The sequence below is a fragment of the Nerophis lumbriciformis genome, linkage group LG01 (assembly GCF_033978685.3).
Source record: "Nerophis lumbriciformis linkage group LG01, RoL_Nlum_v2.1, whole genome shotgun sequence".
NCBI lineage: Eukaryota > Metazoa > Chordata > Actinopteri > Syngnathiformes > Syngnathidae > Nerophis > Nerophis lumbriciformis.
Genome location: NC_084548.2, coordinates 63,886,370 through 63,913,295, shown reverse-complemented (window position 1 = coordinate 63,913,295; position 26,926 = coordinate 63,886,370). Strand labels below are relative to the sequence as shown.

The following is a 26,926-nucleotide window of genomic DNA, read 5'->3' as shown; positions in this document are numbered from 1 at the left end:
ACAACAGCGTGGCTTCATAGTAAAAGAGTGCGGGTACTAGACTGGCCTGCCTGTAGTCCAGACCTGTCTCCCAATGAAAATGTGTGGCACATTATGAAGCCTAAAATACCACAACGGAGATCCCGGACTGTTGAACAACTTAAGCTGTACATCAAGCAAGAATGGGAAATGATTCCATCTGAAAAGCTTCAAAAATGTGTCTCCTGAGTTCCTAAACGTTTACTGAGTGTTGTGAAAAGGAAAGGCCATGTAACACAGTGGTAAAAAAGTCCCTGTGACATTATTTTTTGCAATTTGTTGCTGCCATTAAGTTTTTATCATTACTAAGTTAATGATTTTTTGCAAAAAAAAAAGAAGTTTCTCAGTGTGAACATTAAATATCTTGTCTTTGCAGTCTATTCAATTGAAAATAAGTTGAAAAGGATTTGCAAATCATTGTATTCTGTTTTTATGTACCATTTCACAATGTGCCAACTTCACTGGTTTTGGGTTTTGTAGCTGTGGAGAAGGCATACAAAACTTATTTTTCTTCATCAATCAGTTTAGAATCTCTATGAATAAAAATAGTGACTTGGAAGTGAATGGATTTTTTTCCCCCTAGCAGCTTGCATACTCCTAGCCCAGGGGTAGGGAACCTATGGCTCTAGAGCCAGATGTGGCTCTTTTGATGACTGCATCTGGCTCTCAGATAAATCTTAGCTGACACTGCTTAACACGATAAGTAATGAATAATTCCGCTGGTAATAACAGTGTTAAAAATAACCACGTATCAACCAGACTACAAAGTCATCAGCAAAACCACGCAGCACCAGAAGTCGCATTAATGGTAAGATAAGAGACTTATTATACTCTAAAAATGTTGGTCTTACTTAAAAATGCACGCATTTAGTTGTATTCATTGTTAAAAAATATTATACAGCTCTAACGGAAATACATTTTAAAATATTTGGCTTTCATGGCTCTCTCAGCCAAAAAGGTTCCCGGCCCCTGTCCTAGCCCCTTCCTGCTCAGTCACAGATAATATTAATACCAATATTTGCAGTTGTTTTCAGATGTTCTTGTGAAGAAGTAATGTTTGTAAGTTTATGTTTGAATAATGTTATTTGGCACTGACAAAAAAAGGTGCATCAAATAAAGTTTCAGTTGGATTAAAAAAAGTGTAGACAAAAGAGTGCAAGCATTTTAACGGGCGACTCGGAGATAAAGTTCTACTTGTGTAGTGCAGGTCTTACGTGTAGGTTCTGCAAGTGATAAGTTCAAGAGGAGAAGAAGCCATATTTACCTAGGTTGACAAAGCTCATCACCATGTCGGCGTCATTCAGAAAGTTGTTGTCTTGAAAGCTGGCGAGGGGCGGACCCTGCGTGGTGAAGACGGGTCTGTGAGGATACGAGAAGCTGTCCTGGTCCCCCCCTGAGGACATGGACCTGTACAAGTCCAGCATGAACACGGGAGCAGAGTTGTGCTTGCCGAGCAGGTGAGGTCGAGGCCGGTGCGGCAGTCCCAGGATGGACAAGATCTCCCGCTGGATCTCCCTGCGCTCCTGACTCCTCAAGCGGCGGTAGATGAAGCTGGAGTGGAACTCGTTGTCCAGCGAGAAGTTGCTGAAGGACATGTCCGCCATCACGCAGGAGGTCCACACCAGGAGCAAAGCTGCAGCACATTTCTCAGCAAGGCCTGCCATGGCGGACTCAAATGTCTTCAGACCTGGTCTTGCTTCACTCTCCTCAACTGGCTGCCATCTTGTTGAAGCAGGGTCTCCGACGAAACATCAACTTCTTCTCAAAGTGATCTTGCGCCACCTGTCAAGTGCACACGCTTACTTTACTGCCGACTTTACTGCGCACTACTTCCCTTACTTGGTGCGCACTAGCGACTTGAGTCCTGTTCCACGCTGCCTCCTATAACCTCTGGGAAGGGAGGAGCAGGAGAGAGAGAGCGAGAACCAGAGAGAGAGAGTGAGGGATGGGTAGAGAGAGAGAGGGTGGGAAGAGAGAGAGCGAGAGAGGGAGAGAGAGAGGGAGAGAGATGAAATGGAGTTAAATGGGATTTTGTTTTTGTTTGATGACACACACACACACACACACACACACACACACACACACACACACACACACACACACACACACACACACATATATATTAATATAGTAAAATTGTCTATTACCTTCTCAAAGGTAGCTGTAAACAAGGTTGTGACCCTCTTTTCTGCTGTGGCAGGAAGTGGATGACAATGGAGCAGCAGATGCAACATGGATGCGCGACACAAAGGAGCAGCAGATGCAACATGTGTGCATGACTTGAAGGAGCAGCAGATGCAACATTGATGCATGACTTGAAGGCGCAGCAGATGCCACATGGATGCATGACTTAAAGGAGCAGCAGATACAACATGGATGCATGACACAAAGGAATGGAAGATGCAACATGGATGCATGACTTGAAGGAGCAGCGGATGCAACATGAATGCACGACACAAAGGAGCAGCAGATGCAAAATGTGTGCATGACTTGAAGGAGCAGCAGATGCAACATTGATGCATGGCTTGAAGGAGCAGCAGATGCAACATGAATGCACGACACAAAGGAGCAGCAGTTGCGACGTGTGCATGACTTGAAGGAGCAGCAGATGCAACATTGATGCATGACCTGAAGGCGCAGCAGATGCCACATGGATGCATGACTTAAAGGAGCAGCAGATACAACATGGATGCATGACACAAAGGAATGGCAGATGCAACATGGATGCATGACTTGAAGGAGCAGCGGATGCAACATGAATGCACGACACAAAGGAGCAGCAGATGCAAAATGTGTGCATGACTTGAAGGAGCAGCAGATGCAACATTGATGCATGGCTTGAAGGAGCAGCAGATGCAACATGAATGCACGACACAAAGGAGCAGCAGTTGCGACGTGTGCATGACTTGAAGGAGCAGCAGATGCAACATTGATGCATGACCTGAAGGCGCAGCAGATGCAACATGAATGCATTATTTGAAGGCGCAGCAGATGCAACATGGATGCATGGCTTAAAGGAGCAGCAGATGCAACATGAATGCACGACACAAAGGAGCAGCAGATGCGACATGTGTGCATGACTTGAAGGCGCAGCAGATGCAACATGTGTGCATGACTTGAAGGAGCAGCAGATGCAACATGGATGCATGACTTAAAGGAGCAGCAGATACAACATGGATGCATGACACAAAGTAGCAGCAGATACAACATGGATGCATGACATGTAGTAGCAACTGATGCCACATGGATGCATGACACAAATGAGCAGCAGATGCAACATGGATGCGTGACTTAAAGAAGCAGCAGATGCAACATGGATGCATGACTTGAAGGAGCAGCAGATGCAACATGGATGCATGACACAAAAGAGCAGCAGATGGAACATGTGTGCATGACTTTAAGGAGCAGCAGATGCAACATTAATGCATGACTTGAAGGAGCAGCAGATGCAACATGGATGCATGACATGAAGGAGCAGCAGATGCAACATGTGTGCATGACTTTAAGGAGCAGCAGATGCAACATTGATGCATGACTTGAAGGAGCAGCAGATGCAGAATGGATGCATGACTTCAAGGAGTAGCCGATGCAACATGGATGCATGACATGGAGTAGCAACAGATGCCACATGGATGTATGACACAAATGAGCAGCAGACGCAACATGGATCCATGACACAAAGGAGCGGCAGATGCAACATGGATGCATGGCTTGAAGGAGCATAAGATGCAACATGGATGCATAACTTAAAGGAGTCATAGATACAACATGGATGCATGACACAAGGGAGCATCAGATGCAACATGGATGCATGACCTAAAGGAGCAGCAGATGCAACATGGATGCATGACACAAAGTAGCAGCAGATACAACATGGATGCATGACACAAAGGAGCGGCAGATGCAACATGGATGAATGGCTTGAAGGAGCAGCAGATGCAACATGGATGCATGACTTGAAGGCGCAGCAGATGCAACATTGATGCATGACTTGAAGGCGCAGCAGATGCAACATGGATGCATGGCTTGAAGGATTAGCAGATGTAACATGAATGCACGACACAAAGGAGCAGCAGATGCAACATGTGTGCATGACTTGAAGGAGCAGCAGATGCAACATTGATGCATGACTTGAAGGCGCAGCAGATGCCACGTGGATGCATGACACAAATGAGCAGCAGACGCAACATGGATGCATGACACAAAGGAGCATCAGATGCAACATGGATGCATGACTTAAAGGAGCAGCAGATACAACATGGATGCATGACACAAAGGAGTGGCAGATGCAACATGGTTGCATGGCTTGAAGGAGCAGCAGATGCAACATGGATGCACGACTTGAAAGCGCAGCAGATGCAACATTGATGCATGACTTGAAGGCGCAGCAGATGCAACATGGATGCATGACACAAAGTAGCAGCAGATACAACATGGATGCATGACACAAAGGAGCGGCAGATGCAACATGGATGCATGGCTTGAAGGAGCAGCAGATGCAACATGGATGCACGACTTGAAGGCGCAGCAGATGCAACATTGATGCAACATTGATGCAACATTGATGCATGACTTGAAGGTGCAGCAGATGCAACATGGATGCATGGCTTGAAGGAGCAACAGATGCCACACAGATGCATGACACAAATGAGCAGCAGATGCGACATGGATGTATGACACGAAGGAGCAACAGATACAACATGGATGCATGACACAAAGGAACAGCAGATACAACATGGATGCACGATACAAAGAAGCAGCAGATGCGACATCGATGCATGACACAAAAGGGGCAACAGATGCAACATGGATAGATGACTTAAGGAGTAGCCGATGCAACATGGATGCATGACATGAAGAATCAACAGATGCCACATGGATGCATGACACAAATGAGCAGCAAACGCAACATGGACACATGACTTAAAGGAGCAGCAGATGCAACATGGATGCACGACTTAAAGGAGCAGCAGATGACACATGGATGCATGACACAGATACGCAGCAGATTCTCCTTTGTGTCATGTATCCATGTTGTAGCAGATGCAATATGGATGCATGACACAATGGTACATCAGATGCAACATGGATGCATGACACAAATGAGCAGCAGATACATTCTGTATGTATGACACAAAAAATGAGCAGATGGAACATGTATGCATGACACAACAGATGCAACATGTGTGCATGACTTGAAGGAGCAGAAGATGCAACATGGATGCATGACTTCAAGGAGCAGCAGATGCAACATGGATGCATGACATGAAGTAGCAACTGATGCCACATGGATGCATGACTTAAAGGAGCAGCAGATGCAACATGGATGCGTGACTTAAAGAAGCAGCAGATGCCACAAGGATGCATGACACAAATAAGCAACAGATACTCCTTTGTGTCATGCATCCATGTTGTAGCAGAAGCAACATGGATGCATGACACAACGGAGCATCAAATGCAACATGGATGCATGACACAAATGGTAAATGGTTATACTTGTATAGCGCTTTTCTACCTTTTTTTTAAGGGACTCAAGGCGCTTTGACACTATTTCCACATTCACCCATTCACACACATATTCACACACTGATGGTGGGAGCTGCCATGCAAGGCGCTAACCAGGACCCATCAGGAGCAAGGGTGAAGTGTCTTGCTCAAGGACACAACGGATGTGACTGGGATGGTAGAAGGTGGGGATTGAACCAGTAACCCTCAGATTGCTGGCACAAAAGAATCAGCAGATGGAACACGAATGCATGACACAAAGGAGCAGCAGATACAACATGGATGCATCCATTAAAAGTACTACATACTGTGAGCTCAGTCCTACGACAGTGTGTACTTTAGGACCTTTAATCTTCCATTATTAGTACTACATACTGTGTACTTAGTTAAACAGTGTGAACTTTAAGGCATGTAATCTTTCATTAGTAGTACTACATACTGTGTACACAGTCCTATAATACTGTGTACTTTAAGATGTTTAATATTCCATTAGTAGTACTACATACCGTGTATGCGGTCCTATTATAGTGTGCACTTTAAGACCTTTAATCTTTCATTAGTAGGACTACATGTACACAGTCCAATAATAGTGTATACTTTAAGACAGGTTATCTTCCATAAAAGTACTAGATGTAGGGAGTCATATAATAGTGTGTACTTTACGTTGTGCAATCTTCCATTAAAAGTACTACATGTACACAGTCATATAATATTGTGTACTTTACGACGTGTAATCTTCCATTAGAAGTACTACATGTACACAGTCCTATAATACAATACGACATGTAATCTTCCACTAGAAGTACTACATGTACACAGTCCTAAAATACTTTACGAATGTAATCTTGCATCAGAAGTACTGCATGTACACAGTCCTATAATACTTTACGACATGTCATCTTCCATTAGAAGTACTACATGTGCACAGTCCTATAATACCTTACGGCATGTAATCTTCCATTAGAAGTAATACTTGTACACAGTCCTATAATACTTTTTGACATGTCAACTTCCATTAGTAGTACTACATGTACACAGTCCTATAATACTTTACGACATGTCATCTTCCATTAGAAGTACTACATGTGCACAGTCCCATAATACTTTACGACTTGTAATCTTCCATTAGAAGTATTGCATGTACACAGTCCTATAATAATGTGTACTTTAAGACGTGTAATCGTCCATTAGAAGTACTACATCTACACAGTCCTATAATACTTTACGACATGTAATCTTCCATTAGAAGTAATACATGTACACAGTCCTATAATACTTTAGGACATGTCATCTTCCATTAGTAGTACTACATGTACACAGTCCTATAATACTTTAGGACATGTCATCTTCCATTAGAAGTACTACATCTACACAGTCCTATAATACTTTACGACATGTAATCTTCCATTAAAAGTACTAATTGTACACAGTCCTATAATACTTTACGACATGTCATCTTCCATTAGTAGTACTACATGTACACATTCCTATAATACTTTACGACGTGTAATCTTCCATTAGAAGTACTACATGTACACAGTCCTATAACACAATACGACATGTAATCTTCCATTAAAAGTACTACATGTACACAGTCCAACAATACTTTTACGACATGTAATCTTCCATTAGAAGTACTACATGTACACAGTCCTAGAATACTTTATGACATGTAATCTTCCATTCGAAGTACTACATGTACACAGTCCTAGAATACTTTACGACATGTAATCAATCTTCCATTAGAGGTACTACATGTACACAGATTGTATTTCTGCAAAGTCACAGCCATGTCTGCTCGTCCAAGGAACCTGGGAGCGCATCGGTCCTGGGCTTAGTTCTGCCGGCCCAGAGAGGACAATGGTGGAGGAGACAAAAAGAACAGAGCCCTCTTTGTTTGTCTCTCTCCAAGCCTGCTGACCTCAGCACTAAATGCGGATTAGAGTCTCACTGCGAGTCTCTGACAAGTGGACCCAAAGCAGAAGAAAAAGAATCAACAAAGTGAAAAGACAAAGTTGAGACTGATCCTGAGTCAGCACACATCTTCTGATCTTGATTAGTGACAGCTGACCTTGTTTCTGCATGAAACCCGAATGTGTGTTTTCACTTATTTGGCCTTTCGTTTCCCGCAAGTCGATATGTTTGCACTTGGTCCTGCCTGCTGCACTTACATGTTGCACCAAAGCCTGAACTTTCTTGGAAAAACAACATTTCCTTCATGGCGTCCATTGAAGGCCTTAGAGGCCAGAGTAATATTTGTTGAATGTGTTGCTTCAGAGAGCAGCGGCCAGAAGTCCTTTGAAGACCTGCAGAGCGGTGAGGAGGACCAGGAGAGAGGCTCAGATGGTACAAGGTGATTCAAAGGAAAGGATGGAAGTTTGTGTTTGAGTTTGTGCTGTGGTGTTGCTTCCTGGCACATGTTTCCAGTGGAAAGTCTCAGAAGGTACAAGTTGATGCAATGGAGAGTCTCAGAAGGTACAAGTTGATGCAATGGAGAGTCTCAGATGGTACATGTTGATTCAAAGGAAAGGATGGAAGTTTAGGTCTGAGTTTGTGCTGTGGTGTTGCCTCCTGGCACGTTTGTACTCCAGTGGAGAGTCTCAGAAGGTACACATTTATACAAGGGAAAGTCTCAGAAGGTACAAGTTGATCCAATTGAGAGTCTCAGAAGGTACAAGTTGATACAATAGAGAGTCTCAGAAGGTACCAGGTGAATCAAAGGAAATAATGGAAGTTTGTGTCTGAGTTTGTGCTGTGACCCTGCTTTCTGGTACATGGTTCTTCTCCAGTGGAGAGTCTCAGAAGGTACAAGTTGATACAATCGAGAGTCTCAGAAGGTACCAGGTGAATCAAAGGAAATAATGGAAGTTTGTGTCTGAGTTTGTGCTGTGACCCTGCTTTCTGGTACATGGTTCTTCTCCAGTGGAGAGTCTCAGAAGGTACCAGGTGAATCAAATGAAATAATGGAAGTTTGTGTCTGAGTTTGTGCTGTGACCCTGCTTTCTGGTACATGGTTCTTCTCCAGTGGAGAGTCTCAGAAGGTACAAGTTGATACAATCGAGAGTCTCAGAAGGTACCAGGTGAATCAAAGGAAATAATGGAAGTTTGTGTCTGAGTTTGTGCTGTGACCCTGCTTTCTGGTACATGGTTCTTCTCCAGTGGAGAGTCTCAGAAGGTACAAGTTGATACAATCGAGAGTCTCAGAAGGTACCAGGTGAATCAAAGGAAATAATGGAAGTTTGTGTCTGAGTTTGTGCTGTGACCCTGCTTTCTGGTACATGGTTCTTCTCCAGTGGAGAGTCTCAGAAGGTACCAGGTGAATCAAAGGAAATAATGGAAGTTTGTGTCTGAGTTTGTGCTGTGACCCTGCTTTCTGGTACATGGTTCTTCTCCAGTGGAGAGTCTCAGAAGGTACAAGTTGATACAATCGAGAGTCTCAGAAGGTACCAGGTGAATCAAAGGAAATAATGGAAGTTTGTGTCTGAGTTTGTGCTGTGACCCTGCTTTCTGGTACATGGTTCTTCTCCAGTGGAGAGTCTCAGAAGGTACCAGGTGAATCAAAGGAAATAATGGAAGTTTGTGTCTGAGTTTGTGCTGTGACCTTGCTTTCTGGTACATGGTTCTTCTCCAGTGGAGAGTCTCAGAAGGTACCAGGTGAATCAAAGGGAAATAATGGAAGTTTGTGTCTGAGTTTGTGCTGTGGCGTTGCTTCCTGGTACATGTTTGTACTCCAGTGGAGAGTATCAGAAGGTACAAGTTAATACAATGGAGAGTCTCAGAAGGTACAAGGTGATACAATGGAGAGTCTCAGAAAGTACAAGTTGATCAAACTGAGCGTTTTAGAAGGTACAAGTTGAATCAAAGGAAAGGATGGAAGTTTGTGTCTAAGTTTGTGCTGTGACATTGCTTCCTGGTACATGTTTATTCTCCAGTGGAGAGTCTCAGAAGGTACCAGGTGATTCAAAGGAAAGGATGGAAGTTTGTGTCTGAGTTTGTGCTGTGGCGTTGCTTCTTGGCACATGTTTGTACTCCAGTGGAGAGTCTCAGAAGGTACAAGTTGAGACAATGGAGAGTCTCAGAAGGCATCAGGTGATTCAAAGGAAAGGATGAAAGTTTGTGTATGAGTTTGTGCTGTGACCATGCTTCCTCCACATGTTTCCACTCCAGTGGAGAATCTCAGAAGGTACAAGTCGATTCAATGGAGAGTCTCAGATGGTACAAGGTGATTCAATGGAGAGTCTCAGATGGTACCAGGTGATTCAAAGGAAAGGATGGAAGTTTGTGTCTGAGTTTGTGCTATGATATTGCTTCCTGGCATGTTTCTTCTCCAGTGGAGAGTCTCAGAAGGTACAAGTCGATTCAATGGAGAGTCTAAGATGGTACAAGGGGATTCAATGGAGAGTCTCAGAAGGTACAAGGTTTTCAAAGGAAAGGATGGAAGTTTGTGTCTGAGTTTATGCTGTGACCCTGCTTCCTGGCACATGTTTCCACTCCAATGGAGAGTCTCTAAAGGTACCAGGTGATTCAAAGGAAAGGATGGAAGTTTGTGTCTGAGTTTGTGCTGTGACCCTGCTTCCTGGCACATGTTTCCACTCCAGTGTGCTGCAGTCCCGGGGCCTGGTGAACACATGAAACCCAGCTGTGACGCAGGCTGCAAGACTTTATCAAACACTTCTAATATGCCATTTAGGCTTTGAACAAATGTGGTTCCAGTATCTAATACAGCTTTCAGAACCACTTCCCTTGAATCTGCTGGTCTAATCCTTCATTTGCTGTGTAAAGATCTGGGATCAAACACACCAACCACGCTGAATGAAAACATATTGCTAATAGTTTTTGGAATGCTTACTTTCAGTTTTGGAGATGGAATTGATGCTTTTCCTGAGGGGATTTCCACAAGGAGTGTAACAAATGAGTTCCATGACAACATGATCCTTCTATTAGATCACTCTGCAGACTAACATGGTGTGCAGGAGCACCAGAGTGATTCATGGTTCTCAGTCTCCACTAATCCTTCGCTTTAGCCTGGCGGGATGACATCACTCAGACACCTGTGTCCTCACTTTCTTATCAGCGTGCAGGATGGAGGTGATAACAATCGCTCAACTTTCATGGTGTTCTGTGTATCCTGGCCTGTCAATCATCAGGGTCACTCTCCAGGTTCTCCTGGCATTATGAAACTGATCAAACGCTGGTGAGAACCAGAGTAGTCCAACGTTGGGGGTGTAGATCTGCTAAACTCCGGAGCTTGTGAATGGAGGGCAGCTCTGTTTTCTATTTGTAGGGATTATCTTGACAGATTTGTATTTAGTTTCTGCAGGCCTCGAGCTGCAGTTAATCCCCCTCACCTGCAGCCCCCCTTCTTGGCTTTTCCTCTGACCCTGCGCCCCCCTGCTTCCCCTGTGCCCCCCCCCACCCCTGCCCAGTACAAACACTGGTCCCGAGACAAGCACATGACTCGTTGCACTCTGTCTCCTCAGGTTAGAGCCTCACACGCCACACAAATCCCTCCTGGGCCAAGAAAACCGCAGGGGTCTCGCCCGGCCTGTCTGCAGCACGAGAACTAGAGCCTGTCCGCGCTTCCACTTTTTCCGAATGGTTCCTCGTCACTTCCGGATAGGAAATACTCACACTTGAAGGTTCATTCCTTGTCAGAGACAATCAGTAAACCATTACTTTTGATCTTCAGTTATATATATATGCCGGGGGGAGAAGATTATTTAGCACACGCAGTGTGATTTATCAACACTCATCACCGTTTTGCCAGCACTACTTTGCGTTTTATTTAGCAGGTGAGAAGGACGCGCAAAGTGACATTTTCACACACACACCATGGACACACATGCACACACACCATAATCCTCTGTCCTACATGTGTGTCAACAATTTGGACGCCGACAAATAAAAACATATTCAGCAACATAATTTTATAGTTGCGAGAAGACTTAAAGGGGCTGAATTCAAATGATGTCTTTTGGTGTCCTTTAGTATTTTTTTCAATGGTGTTAGTTTTTTCCACACAGAATATATATTGTAACATATCTCCTGTATGATAAAAAAAAATGCATTTGTTGCATCTTGAGCACAGTAAGTGCAGCTTATGTCCTGTGAGCGCACCTTCAGTATTAATTGATTAAAAAAAAAGGAAAAAGAAAAGTGGGTTCCGTTGTAGAGATGCTTTGGACTGCTTCTAAAATGCCCATAAAAAGTGGTAGATGTCGACAATTGTATAACGTGTGGTGTACACTGCTTCCAAACGTCAAGTGCAATATCATTTTTTCACCTTCCAGAGGCGCTGGACTTATTCCCACTTCAGAGGTGCGCAAAAACCAAAGTACTAAAGTGATGGGAGGAAGAACAAAAGTACTTAAGGAGATGGAAGAATAAGTGCAAGAATAAAAGTGCTTAAGTGGAATGGAGAATACGTGTAAAAACAAAACTACTTAAATAGATGGGGGAATATGTGTAAGAACAACAGTACTTAAGTGGATGGAAGAGTACATGTAAGAATAAAAGTACCTTTAGTAGATGGGAGAATACACGTAAGAACAAAAGTACTTAAGGAGATGGAAGAATAAGTGTAAGAACAAAAGTACTTAAGGAGATGGAAGAATAAGTGTAAGAACAAAAGTACTTAAGTAGATGGGAGAATACGTGTAAGAACAAAAGTACTTAAGTGGATGCAAGAATACATGTAAGAACAAAAGTACTTAATTGGATGGAAAAATACATGTAAGAATAAAAGTACTTTAGTAGATGGAAGAATACGTGTAAGCACTAAAGTACTTAAGTGGATGGAAGAATACATGTAAGAACAAAAGTAATTTAGTGGATGGAAAAATACATGTAAGAATAAAAGTACTTTAGTAGATGGGAGAATACATGTAAGAACAAAAGTACTTAAGGAGATGGAAGAATAAGTGTAAGAACAAAAGTACTTAAGTAGATGGGAGAATATGTGTAAGAACAAAAGTACTTAAGTAGATGCAAGAATACATGTAAGAACAAAAGTACTTAATTGGATGGAAAAATACATGTAAGAATAAAAGTACTTTAGTAGATGGAAGAATACGTGTAAGCACAAAGGTACTTAAGTGGATGGAAGAATAAGTGTAAGAACAAAAGTACTTAAGTAGATGGGAGAATACGTGTAAGAACAAAAGTACTTAAGTAGATGCAAGAATACATGTAAGAACAAAAGTACTTAATTGGATGGAAAAATACATGTAAGAATAAAAGTACTTTAGTAGATGGAAGAATACGTGTAAGCACTAAAGTACTTAAGTGGATGGAAGAATACATGTAAGAACAAAAGTAATTAAGTGGATGGAAAAATACATGTAAGAATAAAAGTACTTTAGTAGATGGGAGAATACATGTAAGAACAAAAGTACTTAAGGAGATGGAAGAATAAGTGTAAGAACAAAAGTACTTAAGTAGATGGGAGAATACGTGTAAGAACAAAAGTACTTAAGTGGATGGAAGAATACATGTAAGAACAAAAGTACTTAAGTAGATGGGAGAATACATGTGAGAACAAAAGTACTTAAGTGGATGGAAGAATACATGTAAGAACAAAAGTACTTAAGTGGATGGAAGAATACATGTAAAAACAAAAGTAATTAAGTGGATGGAAGAGTACATGTAAGAATAAAAGTACTTAAGTAGATGGGAGAATACATGTAAGAACAAAATTACTTAAGTAGATGGGAGAATTTGTGTAAGAACACAAGTACTTAAGTAGACGGAAAAATACGTGTAAGAACAAAAGTACTTAAGTAGATGGAAGAGTACATGTAGGAATAAAAGTACTTTAGTAAATGGGGGAATACGTGTTAGAACAAAAGTACTTACGTAGATGGGAGAATATGTGTAAGAACAAAAGTACTTAAGTAGATGGGAGAATACGTGTAAGAAAAAAAGTACTTAAGTGCATGGAAGAATACATGTAAGAACAAAATTACTTAATTGGATAGAAAAATACATGTTAAAATAAAAGTACTTTAGTAGATGGGAGGATACGTGTAAGAACAAAAGTACTTAAGTAGATGGAAGAATATGTGTACGAACAAAAGTACTTAAGTAGATGGGAGAATACATGTAAGAACAAAAGTACTTAAGTAGATGGAAAAGTACAAGTAGGAATAAAATAACTTTAGTAAATGGGGGAATACGTGTAAGAACAAAAGTACTTAAGTAGATGGGAGAATACATGTACGAACAAAAGTACTTAAGTGGATGGAAGTATCCATGTAAGAACAAAAGTACTTAATTGGATGGAAAAATACATGTAGGAATAAAAGTACTTAAGTAGATGGAAGAATACGTGTAAGCACAAAAGTACTTAAGTGGATGGAAGAATACATGTAAAAACAAAAGTAATTAAGTGGATGGAAGAGTACATGTAAGAATAAAAGTACTTAAGTAGATGGGATAATACGTGTAAGAACAAAATTACTTAAGTAGATGGGAGAATTTGTGTAAGAACACAAGTACTTAAGTAGACGGAAGAATATGTGTAAGAACAAAAGTACTTAAGTAGATGGAAGAGTACATACAGGAATAAAAGTACTTTAGTAAATGGGGGAATACGTGTTAGAACAAAAGTACTTACGTAGATGGGAGAATACGTGTGAGAACAAAAGTACTTAAGTAGATGGGAGAATACGTGTAAGAAAAAAAGTACTTAAGTGCATGGAAGAATACATGTAAGAACAAAAGTACTTAATTGGATAGAAAAATACATGTTAGAATAAAAGTACTTTAGTAGATGGGAGGATACGTGTAAGAACAAAAGTACTTAAGTGGATGGAAGAATACATGTAAGAACAAAAGTACTTAAGTAGATGGAAGAATACGTGTAAGCACAAAAGTACTTAAGTAGATGGAAAAGTACAAGTAGGAATAAAAGTACTTTAGTAGATGGGGGAATACGTGTCAGAACAAAAGTACTTAAGTGGATGGAAGAATACATGTAAGAACAAAAGTACTTAAGTGGATGGAAGAATACATGTAAGAACAAAAGTACTTATTGGATGGAAAAATACATATAAGAATAAAACTACTTCAGTAGATGGGAGGATACGTGTAAGAACAAAAGTACTTACCGTATTTTTCGGACTATAAGTCGCAGTTTTTTTCATAGTTTGGCCGGGCTCCAGTGCGACTTATATATGTTTTTTTCTTTCTTTATTATGCATTTTCGGCAGGTGCGACTTATACTCCGGTGCGACTTATACTCCAAAAAATACGGTAATTGAATGGAAAAATACATGTAAGAATAAAAGTACTTAATTTGATGGAAAAATACATGTAAGAATAAAAGTACTTAATTTGATGGAAAAATACATGTAAGAATAGAAGTACTTTAGTAGATGGGAGGATACGTGTAAGAACAAAAGTACTTAAGTAGATGGAAGAGTACGTGTACGAACAAAGTAGTAGACTCCATATGGAAGATAAAAACTAGAACATTTCTAATACAAAGTAGCGTATAGTTCTAACTTATATATGTCAGTAGACTTCATATGGAAGATAAAAACTAGAACATTTCTAATACAAAGTAGCGTATAGTTCTAACTTATATATGTCAGTAGACTCCATATGGAAGTTAAAAACTACAACAAAGATGGCGGGGAGAAGACCCTTAAAAGTTTTTTCTGTTTTCTGTGTTGTTTGTTAAAGATTCAGAAATACCTCTTAATGGTTGTCTAATTGCTCCATTTTAGCATATAGAAAGAGATATAAAAGTATGTTTTGATCCTCCTTATCTCCAGACATCCTACAAGTAGTCACTCCCTCTGAAAGAGACAAGATAGAAACAGTCAGCACACCTTTGAGCAAGTAGCTGCAAGTTCACACCAACTTAGTGAGTCACATGCACTTATCTTACTCCATGCCTTCTACATGTCGGCTATTTTCATAATAGACGTGTTTGCTTCACCACCTTGTGGAGTTTAAACGTTTCTTTTTTCATCTTCATGAACTATCCAAACCACAAACAAAATAAAAGGCAAAACGTGACGTTGGCGTACCTGGCAGACAAAACTCTGGGCAAACTTCTACCTACTTCCGTCTTCGAGCAGAGAAAAAAAAAAGGCTCAAAGATGGAGATTAATTCCTCACAATTCTTCACCCAAATCGATCAGCTTCGTTCGTACTTGTTCGGTAATGTCGAAGCCGAAGACTCCCAGCGTGTAGATGAAGAAATTGTTCCGTAAGAATTCAAAGTGTTTCTTTCTTGCGGCTGATAGCATAAACCGCATTAGCTAGTTAGCATTCGCTAGTTAGCATTAGCTAGTTAGCATTCTTTCTTTTCTTTCTTTAGGCTGATAGCATAAACCGCATTAGCTAGTTAGCATTAGCTAGTTAGCATTCGCTAGTTAGCATTAGATAGTTAGCATTAGATAGTTTAGCATTAGATAGTTAGCATTAGCTAGTTAGCATTCTTTCTTTTCTTTCTTTAGTTTACTTTGAACATGAACACACTTACAGCATAATACATCACACAATTTCATATCATTTCACTTTACATCATGTGTTGAAAAGGAGTAGGAAGAAGCGAAGCTTATTTAATCATACCCCTTTCCCACTTCAGAGCGTTTACAAATACATACGTTCATTTACTGACTTCTTTTTTGAGCACGATGGCATCAGTGAATAATTAATACAGCAGTTCTTGTATTATATAATTAAGTCAGTCATGATAAACATACTGAGATGAAGAATATCCAATTTTCAAGTTTTGCATTGAATATTGAACAAGCAAGGCTTATATAACTTTATAGTGACATGCAAAATCGAGTTTCAAATAATAATAATAATAATTCAAAAAAAATCAATGGCATATCAAATAAAATTTAAATAAAAATTGAATGCCTCTTTTCTATTTGCAGCCTTCTGAGGTGAATATCAAAATAAACTTTTTCTACAGGCTATAGGCTAATAATACATTTGAAAATGAAATAACAATAATGAATGAATCAAACATTCAAGCCTTGAAGTAGCAAGAGAAAGTGCATGAATAACACGTTAATTATTGCTCAGTTTGCTACACCGATTTGCTTAAACACTGAATATGGAACAAGCAACACTTATATAACTTAATAGTGCAAAATCAACTTTAAAAAAACAAACGAAAAAACATCAATGGTGTATAAATACAATTTAAATAAAAAATTTAATGCCTCTTTTCTATTTGCAGCATTCTGAGGTAAATATCAACATTAACTTTTTCCACAGGCTAATAAATTAGAAAATAAAATAACAATGAATAAATCAACCATTCAGGCTTTTTTACTGCTCAGTGTGCAACACACTTATCTAATCTGATGTGCCCAAGCCAGATACCTGGCATCTTTTCTGGGATGCTAGTTCATTAATGTCGGGGCTCAGGTGGGCGGGGTTTGGTGGTAGCGGGGGGGTGTATATTGTAGCGTCCCGGAAGAGTTAGTGCTGCAAGGGGTTCTGGGTATTTGTTCTGTTGTGTTTATGTTGTGTTACAGTGCAGATGTTCTCCCGAAATGTGTTTGTCATTCTTGTTTGGTGTGGTTTCACAGTGTGGCGCATATTTGTAACAGTGTTAAAGTTGTTTATGCGGCCACCCTCAGTGTGACCTGTATGGTTGTTGATCATGTATGCCTTGCATTCACTTATGTGTGTGTAGAAGCCGCATACATCATGTGACAGGGGCCGGCACGCTGTTTGTATGGAGGAAACGCAGACGTGACGACAGGTTGTAGAGGACGCTAAAGGCAGTGCCTTTAAGACATGCCCCCAATATTGTTGTCCGGGTGGAAATCGGGAGAAATTCGGGAGAATGGTTGCCCCGGGAGACTTTCGAGAGGGGCACTGAAAATCGGGAGGGTTGGCAAGTATGAGTATTAGCAGTGAATGCGGGCCAGCTCTAATGTTAATTTGATATTGCCTCAAGGGCCAAATGAAATTACACAGCGGGCCAGAGTTTGACACCCATGATCTAAGTGTTGAACGTGCATACAAATGTTTTAAATTAGTATTTCCTCTAAGGTTATATTTCTCCTCTTTAGTTGAGAAGAATTGTACATTCTTGGGTAGCAGGTTATAGTTTGCTTTGCACATCATCATAGCTATTTGCAATTTTACCAAATCATCGAACTTCAATATTTTTGACTCAATATTTTAAAGGGTTTGTATGTTCTCTATATCCAACGTTACGTATAAGTCTAATCAATCTTTTTTGTAACGGTAATGAATGAAGCGCACATTTGTAGTTATATCCCCATATTTCTGCACAATAACTCAGATATGGTAACACTAGCGAGCAGTAGAGAATATGAAGTGATTTTTGGCCCAGGACATATTTTGCTTTGTTCATTATTGAACTATTTCTTGCCACCTTATTTTGTATATGAGATTTCCAGTTCATTTTATCATCTATTAATACTCCCAAATATCTGGTTTCTTTTACCCTTTCAATATCTACTCTGTCTATTTGTATTCGTGCATGATGCTCTTTTCTACTGTTACCGAATAGCGCTATTTTAGTTTTACTGAGATTGAAGGATAGTCTGTTTTTGTCAAACCATCTTTTTAATTTGTTAATTTTTTTCTGGTATTATTTGTATTCGCTTTTGTGTGTTCTCTCCTGAACAGAAAGCAGTTGTGTCGTTTGCAAATAAAACTAACTTTAAGTCCTTTGTAACTTTACAAATGTCGTTTATATAAAACAGGGGTCCCCAAACTACGGCCCGCGGGCCGGATCCAGCCCCCCAGCATCCAAAATCCGGCCCACAGGAAGTCCCAAGTTATATATATATATATATATATATATATTTTTTTTAATCTTTCCTTTCTAATCCACTTTCTACCGCTTGTTACTCTTGGTGTCTCCTAGCCGCTCAGGCAAATCACATTGTCTAAAAATGAATTTTCCCATCGATAACGTGACAATGTTAAATGTTGATGAACATCAATGTTCATTGATGTTAAATGACAAAACGGATTATAAAGACAATGTATATACTCTCTCTCTCTCTCTCTCTCTCTCTCTCTCTCTCTCTCTCTCTCTCTCTCTCTCTCTCTCTCTCTCTCTCTATATATATATATATATATTTATAAGAGGGATCGGCAACCCGCGGCTCTAGAGCCGCATGCTTTTTCATACATTTTTCAAAAATGTATGAAAAATGGAAAAAGATGAGGGGAAAAAAATTTTTTTTTTTTGTTTTAATAGGGTTTCTGTAGGAGGACAAACATGACACAAACCTCCCTAATTGTTACAAAGCACACCGTTTATATTAAACATGCTTCACTGATTCGAGTTTTTGGCGAGCACCGTTTTGCCCTACTAATTTTGGCGGTCCTTGAACTCACCCTAGTTTGTTTACATGTATAACTTTCTCTGACTTTCTAAGACGTGTTTTATGCCACTTCTTTTTCTGTCTCAATTTGTCCACCAGACTTTTAACGTTGTGCATGCACGCACAAAGGTGAGTTTTGTTGATGTTATTGACTTGTGTGGAGTGCTAATCAGACATATTTGGTCACTGCATGACTGCAAGCTAATCGATGCTAACATGCTATTTAGGCTAGCTATATGTACATATTGCATCATTATGCCTCATCTGTAGGTATATTTGGGGTCATTTAGTTTCCTTTAAGTCATCTTAATTAAATTTATATCTCATGACACACTATCTGTATGTAATATGGCTTTTAATTTTTTGCGGCTCCAGACAGATTTGTTTTTGTATTTTTGGTCCAATATGGCTCTTTCAACATTTTGGGTTGCTGACCCCTGATAGATATATATATATATATATATATATATATATATATATATATATATATATATATATATATATATATATATATATATATATATATATATATATATATATATATATATATATGACTCTTGAACGCATCATAATTATCCCCTCAACTCCCCCCAAAATGGATTAACTCGCTGGAATAAAAAAAGACAATATAACATACATACATAAACGTGGATGCATGTGAAAAAGTGCAATATATTTATCTGTACAGTAATCTATTTATTTATTTATTTATATATGCACCTTATTGCTTTTTTATCCTGCACTACCATGAGCTTATGTAACGAAACTATGTTCTTATCTGTACTGTAAAGTTCTAATTTGAATGACAATAAAAAGCAAGTATAAGTCTATATATATATATATGTATATATATATATATATATATATATATATATATATATATATATATATATATATATATATATATATATATATACATATATATATATACAGTCTGGCCCCCGGCCAAATTTTTTAACCCAATGCGGCCCCCGAGTCAAAAAGTTTGGGGACCCCTGATATAAAGAGTAAACAATCTTGGTCCTAGTATTGATCCCTGGGGTACACCACAAGATATATCTAGCTGTGATGACATATTTTCACCCATCTTCACATATTGCTTCCTGTTGGTTAAATAGCTTCTTACCCAGTCCAAGACCAATCCTCTGAAGCCATATTGTTAAAAACATTTTATTGAAATATCATGACTAATCGTGTCAAATGCTTTTGTTAAGTCCATGAATACTGCATTGGTAATTTCCTTTGTTATTTTGATTAATGCTATCGATGTTGAGATATTTGCTCGGAATCCATATTGGTTCTCCACGAGCGTTCCACTTTAGTTGATAAATATATCTAATCGGGCATTGAGTAGTTTTTCCATGATTTTGGACAATTGTGGAAGTAGTGAAACCGGTCTGTAGTTGGTAAACTGGTGTATATCTCCATTCTTATAAATTGGTACGACTTTCGCAATTTTCATTTTGTATGGAAATTTGCGGGTTAGAAATGATAGGTTTCTGATATATGTCAGAGGTTCTGAAATTTCTTCTATAACCTTTTTTATTGTTACCATATCTATTCCATGACAGTCGGTTGAGGTCTTAGATTTACAATTTTTTTACAATTTTGATTATTTCTTCTTTTGTCACATTCTTAAAGGGGAACTTTATCACCAGACCTATGTAAGCGTCAATATATACCTTGATGTTGCAGAAAAAAGACCATATATTTTTTTTAACCGATTTCCGAACTCCAAATGGGTGAATTTTGGCGAATTAAACGCCTTTCTAATATTCGCTCTCGGAGCGATGACGTCACAACGTGACGTCACATCGGGAAGCAATCCGCCATTTTCTCAAACACCGAGTCAAATCAGCTCTGTTATTTTCCGTTTTTTTCGACTGTTTTCCGTACCTTGGAGACATCATGCCTCGTCGGTGTGTTGTCGGAGGGTGTAACAACACGAACAGGGACGGATTCAAGTTGCACCAGTGGCCCAAAGATGCGAAAGTGGCAAGAAATTGGACGTTTGTTCCGCACACTTTACCGACAAAAGCTATGCTACGACAGAGATGGCAAAAATGTGTGACACTCAAAGCAGATGCATTTCCAACGATAAAATCAAAGAAATCTGCCGCCAGACCCCCATTGAATCTGCCGGAGTGTGTGAGCAATTCAGGGACAAAGGTCCTCGGTAGCACGGCAAGCAATGGCGGCAGTTTGTTCTCGCAGACGAGCGAGCTATCGACCCTAGCTTCCCTGGCCTGCTGACATCAACTCCAAAACTGGACAGATCAGCTTTCAGGAAAAGAGCGCGGATGAGGGTATGTCTACAGAATATATTAATTAATGAAAATTGGGCTGTCTGCACTCTCAAAGTGCATGTTGTTGCCAAATGTATTTCATATGCTGTAAACCTAGTTCATAGTTGTTAGTTTCCTTTAATGCCAAACAAACACATACCAATCGTTGATTAGAAGGCGATCGCCGAATTCGTCCTCGCTTTCTCCCGTGTCGCTGGCTGTCGTGTCGTTTTCGTCGGTTTCGCTTGCATACGGTTCAAACCGATATGGCTCAATAGCTTCAGTTTCTTCTTCAATTTCGTTTTCGCTACCTGCCTCCACACTACAACCTTTCGTTTCAATACATTCGTATCCTGTTGAATCGCTTAAGCCACTGAAATCTGAGTCTGAATCCGAGCTAATGTCGCTATAGCTTGCTGTTCTTTCCGCCATGTTTGTTTGTGTTGGCTTCACTATATGATGTCACAGGAAAATGGACGGGTGTTTATAACGATGGTTAAAATCAGGCACTTTGAAGCTTTTTTTAGGGATATTGCGTGATGGGTAAAATTTTGAAAAAAACTTCGAAAAATATAATAAGCCACTGGGAACTGATTTTTAATGGTTTTAACCATTCTGAAATTGTGATAATGTTCCCCTTTAAGAAACATTGAATCGGGATTTCTGTCTATGAGCTCATTCAAGTCCTCAACTGACCCATCATCTACATTTGGAATTCTTTGTTCCAGATTTGTTCCGATATTAACAAAGTAATCATTAAATTGTTCAACTATTTGGTTCATATTGTGGATGCAATATGAACATTCGCTAGTTAGCATTCGCTAGTTAGAATCAGCTAAATGTTTATTACGGTAATAGTTAGTTAATATTCCTTTTATAAGATTGATTTGAGTGCCATGACACTGATATTAGTTAGTTGCTGCACCACAAGTTAAAGATACGGAGTGAGAAATGCTAACGTTTACAGTCACTAAACATAATGTAGATTTGACTTTTCATTAATGACAAATGATCCCCCTTAAATGTCATTTAAATGACTGTGTTTTGCTTGTGTTAACTGCCTTGCACAGGAATGTCAACTTTGACTTAGTATGTCATGTTTGTTAGTATGTGAGTGAGTCATCATGTTGTCTAAATAGTGGAATCCTTTTCTATCCAGCGGGGAGATTTTGGAGCGCATTGAGAAGGTCATCCTGCAAATAGTGAGCAGTCTGTCTAAGGACGAGGCACCGGTCTTGGTGCTGCCCAATAGATCCAGCTGGGACAACATCAGGTGAGCTCATCTACAAACAAGATGATTTGAATACGTGCGAGCCATTTGAAAAATAAACACACGATCTCGTGCAAAAAGGAGAGAAACACTTGCCAAATGACTTTGTGCAGGTGGTCAGCCCACACAAGCTGAGCGGTTCGCTTTTACATTTCCTTTAATGGGGAAAAATGTCTCTTCTCTCTGAAGTCCTACATGGGGAAGTTTTAAATAACCACGGGAGGTTGCCAGGTGTTAGCAGCAAAAAAGTACTTCAGGCCACAGAGATTGAAGTTGAAACAACTTCCTGCTGCTTTAAAGGAAAACAAATCAAAGAACCTGAAGTAGTTAAAAGGGATGTGCACTCTTTTTGGAATGTGGTCTATCTTTCACAATCCTTATGTAAGACAAGAACACATGTTTTTTTTTTTTAATGCATTCTAACTCGTAAATAAATGCTAGCAAAAGTCATTTAACAAAGAGTCAGTGGGAATCGCTCTATTCCGCCTAAACGGTGCTCTAAAAAACATTCGTTAACTTCCATCATCGTTTTATAGACATACTGTGTGTATATTTGTAATGTAGTAACATTCATAATGACATGTAATATTTACATATTTTCATCATGCTGTAAGTATATATGTAATGTAGTAACATTCATAATAAATGTAATATTTACATATTTTCATCATACCGTAAGTATATATGTAATCTAGTAACATTCATAATGACATGTAATATTTACCTATTATGCGTATTAATTTTACAGATGCATCACAATGCTCAATTTTTCCCTTAACAACAACATTTTGATAAATATATACATCTCTCCTTTTTAAAAGCTATTTTTAATTGTCTTAATTAGTGGTGTAAGTAGGGATGATGTTTGATAAGAAATTATCGAGTTCGAGCCCATTATCGAATCCTCTTATCGAACCGATTCCTTATCGATTGTCTTATTGAATCCAGATAGATTGTTGTATATGGAAAAAAAAACACAATATTTGGTTTAACAAAAGCTCACTTTTATTTTATAAGAAAAAATAATAATACATAAATAAATACATACATATTGACTGTTGTTACCTCACTAAAAAAATAAAATAAAAAAAATAAATATCGACTGTTGTTGCCCAAAGTATATTAAGTGTGATTTTTCAGACACAACACAAAAACAACCTGTCTCTGTGATCACTATAGGTGTATAAATAATAATATAGTGTTAAATAAAATCAGTCCCTTGGGCACAAAACTGAAAATAATACAGCTCTCCAAAAAGTGCACTTCTGCTGCTATTGGAACATCCTTCTGGGGTCCATCAGTGTGGCCTCCTCCAGGAATGACTGCATAGAATTAGGGGGGTAATTAGCTGAATGTGAAGACTAGGGTGTCTGTTATTAAGTCTTTAGCATTAGTATGTGGAATTAAATGATGGAATTGATTAAGTAATGAACTTAAACATTGTACTGATGTGATCCACTTTAAGAGGTTGTTCAAATTAATAGTGCTTACAAAGTACAAAGAAGAATTATGAGAAATACTTTCAACCTTATTGAAAATAAGATATTCTTCATCTCAGTATATTTATAATAACTGAATTAATTAATTACATATTACAAAACTGTTGTATATACTAATTTACAGATGTTATTTTATTATAAAAAGGTCAGTAAATGATGTATATATTTGTAAACGCTCTGAAGTGTGAAAGGGGTAGGATTAAATAAGCTTTACTCCTTCCTACTCCTTTTCGGACATGATGTAAAGTGAAATTATATGAAACTGTGATGTGTTATGCTGTATGTGTGTTCATGTACAAAATAAACTAAAGAAAGAAAGAAAGCACTAGTTTATTAGACAGACCTGCAAACTCTGGAGTGGTGTAGGTTACAAGATAACGTTAACGTTATCAGACACATACAAAAAGGCTAACGTTACCGTTAGCTACTGACTATGTTTATGTAACGTTAGTCTAGCTAACATTACTGCAGTCCTCGTTGAAAGAAAAGGAGCGGCGCATACCAGGAGCGACACCGGGGAGGAAGATTTCATGGGATTTAGCGATCAGGAGTGACAGATTGTTTGGTAAACGTATAGCATGATCTATATGTTATAGTTATTTGAATGACTCTTACCATAATATGTTACGTTAACATACCAGGCACGTTCTCAGTTGGTTATTTGTGCGTTATATGGCGTACACTTATTCAGCCTGTTGTTCAATATTCTTTATTTATTTTGAATTGCCTTTCAAATGTCTATTCTTGGTGTTGGATTTTATCAAATAAATTTCCCCCAAAAATGCGACTTATACTTCAGTGCGACGTATATATGTTGTTTTTTGTCTTTATTGTGCATTTTCGTCCGGAGCGACTTATAGTCCGAAAAATACGGTATATGTATTGTTGCATTTGAACGACTGTATTGTTGATAATAGAGGTAAATTATTGGTATTGTTCATTATCAATAGCGCTATTTCTATTGGTATTTGTATTGCTCCATTTGTAGTGTAATAATGCTCATTGTCATTTCTGTATTATTATTTATTTTGCTAATTTCTTCTTTGCTATCACTTTTACCATCATATTTGTACATATCGTATTTGCTGATGTTGCTCTATTGTTGTTGTTGTTGTTGTTGTTATTGTTGTGTTTGCTGTTGTTGTTTTTGTCTCTCTGTCTAATCCCCCTCTTGTCCCCACAATTCCCCCTCTGTCGTCCTTTTTTTCTCTTTCTATCCCCTCCTGCTCCGGCCCGGCTGCATGAAATGATAATATAAATACATTTAATATAGTCAAATACAAATAAGGCAACAAGAGAAGTATCCTACACTTCTCTTTTGTAAAGTAAATCTGAACAGCCGTTATGGGCATCTACTGTACATCAACTATATGATTTGCCTGAGAAGCTGGACAGGACAAAAAAAAAAAAAAAGGGATTCGAGTCCATGGAATCGGTTCTTTTCTTATCGAACGGTTCTTTTGTTATCAAACAACCGGGAGAATTGGTTTCGAACATCATCCCTAGGTGTAAGGAGGTTATGGAAATTAGAAATAAATTAAAGAGATGGATGAAGGAGGTTCTGGAAATTAGAATTACATAGATGAGATTGATAATGGAGGTTATGGAAATTAGAAATACGTAGAAGAGATGGATGGAGGAGGTTCTAGAAATGAGAAATACATAGATGAGGTTGAAGAAGGAGGTTATGGAAATTAGAAACATATTGAAGAGATGGATGAAGGAGGTTATGGAAATTAGAAATAAATAAACCGAAGGAGTAATGTAACGAGTCTGGGTCAGTCTGTGTTCTCAGTGAAGGCCTCACATCTGTGGAACTCTTTGCCACTGGAACCAAAGTCACAGTCAGACATCAAACGTTTCTCCACTGAAAAAGTGACTTAAGGAAAGTCAGGAGTGTGAGCGCCAGAACCGGATATAATATAGGCAAATGGGACCATTATTTTTCATGTATTTTTTCTTCTACTTGTCTTAATCCTTTTGAATTTGTTTCCCACCTTAAGTTTTCTTCAAAAACCTAACCAGAGACCAGGGTTGCAAATGAGCCTTCTGATGTACATCGGTTACCTATGTTTGATCGTACGTCCCTGTCAAATAATTAAAGAAGACCACTAATAATGGCAGACTTCATCATAATAAAACAATGTTTTGCCATATTTAATGGTTTATGCTCATCATTTCTGCCTGACTGACATTTAACTCTTTAGATTTGACAGTGCCATCGGACTTCAGATGAGTTCACCGTGTGTCGTCACGACGATCAGAAGTAGCTGCCCAACAACTGCCACTAGATTTGGTAAGATGACTACTAGTTTTTTACAGCGGACATTCCTCAAGACCTTCTTATTGAATGTTTCTCCTGCTCGCAGCCCAGATTGTCAGGATTCTGTCTGTCATTTACACTCTGGTGCAGAGCAACTCCTACGCAACAAAAAGGTTATCAAAACGTCAGCATGCTTCCAAGTCAGGTCCAAATTGTGAAGGAATGTGTCTACCCCACAGGGAGATCTTCTACCAGCACCAACAGCTGTTTGGCTCCCAGAGAAGCCTGGATCGAATAGTGGATGATGTGTCCTGCATGCTGGAGGTTCCGCGAAGATCTTTGCGGGTGGTAAGTGGCTCCAAATGTGTGCATCATCCAAACACATTCTTCTCAAAAGGGGCACATTTTGTATTCTTGTCTATTTTCAGGCACAAAATAGGCAGTTTTTTCCGCTGTATTTTAATGATTCATGGCCAAGTTTCATTTGTGGAGCACATTTAAAAACAGCTGCCCTGATGTGTTGTACAGTTAGGTAAAAATTACAAAGATCAAACAATAACTCTCCTGCTGGCCCCACTACGGACTGGACTCTCACAGTTTTATGTTAGATCCACTATGGACTGTACTCTCACACTATTAAGTTAGATCCACTATGGACTGGACTCTCACTATTATGTTAGATCCACTATGGACTGGACTCTCACACTATTATGTTAGATCCATTATGGACTGTACTCTCACACTAA

General features: G+C 39.0%; 2 protein-coding genes across 6 annotated transcripts in view; one reads left to right on the top strand and one right to left on the bottom strand.

Moving 5' to 3' along the window:
- bmp7b (bone morphogenetic protein 7b) overlaps positions 1 to 15,278 on the bottom strand; it is a 64,427-nt gene extending 49,149 nt beyond the window's left edge. For 4 of the 5 annotated variants that reach the window (XM_061923991.2, XM_061924016.2, XM_061924025.2 and 1 more), the window contains exon 1: positions 1,283 to 1,908. In XM_061923991.2, coding sequence (XP_061779975.1) covers positions 1,283 to 1,682 — 400 coding nt within the window. In that variant the 5' untranslated portion in view covers positions 1,683 to 1,908. Of the gene's footprint in view, positions 1 to 1,282; positions 1,909 to 15,219 lie in introns of those variants that run through there. The other variant, XM_061923998.2, reaches the window with a different exon arrangement.
- Positions 15,279 to 15,563: 285 nt separating this feature from the next.
- spo11 (SPO11 initiator of meiotic double stranded breaks) overlaps positions 15,564 to 26,926 on the top strand; it is a 32,545-nt gene continuing 21,182 nt past the window's right edge. Inside the window, exons 1-5 of the mRNA XM_061924049.1 lie at positions 15,564 to 15,739; positions 22,308 to 22,421; positions 26,125 to 26,213; positions 26,287 to 26,353; positions 26,420 to 26,528. Coding sequence (XP_061780033.1) covers positions 15,630 to 15,739; positions 22,308 to 22,421; positions 26,125 to 26,213; positions 26,287 to 26,353; positions 26,420 to 26,528 — 489 coding nt within the window. The 5' untranslated portion in view covers positions 15,564 to 15,629. The remainder of the gene's footprint in view (positions 15,740 to 22,307; positions 22,422 to 26,124; positions 26,214 to 26,286; positions 26,354 to 26,419; positions 26,529 to 26,926) is intronic.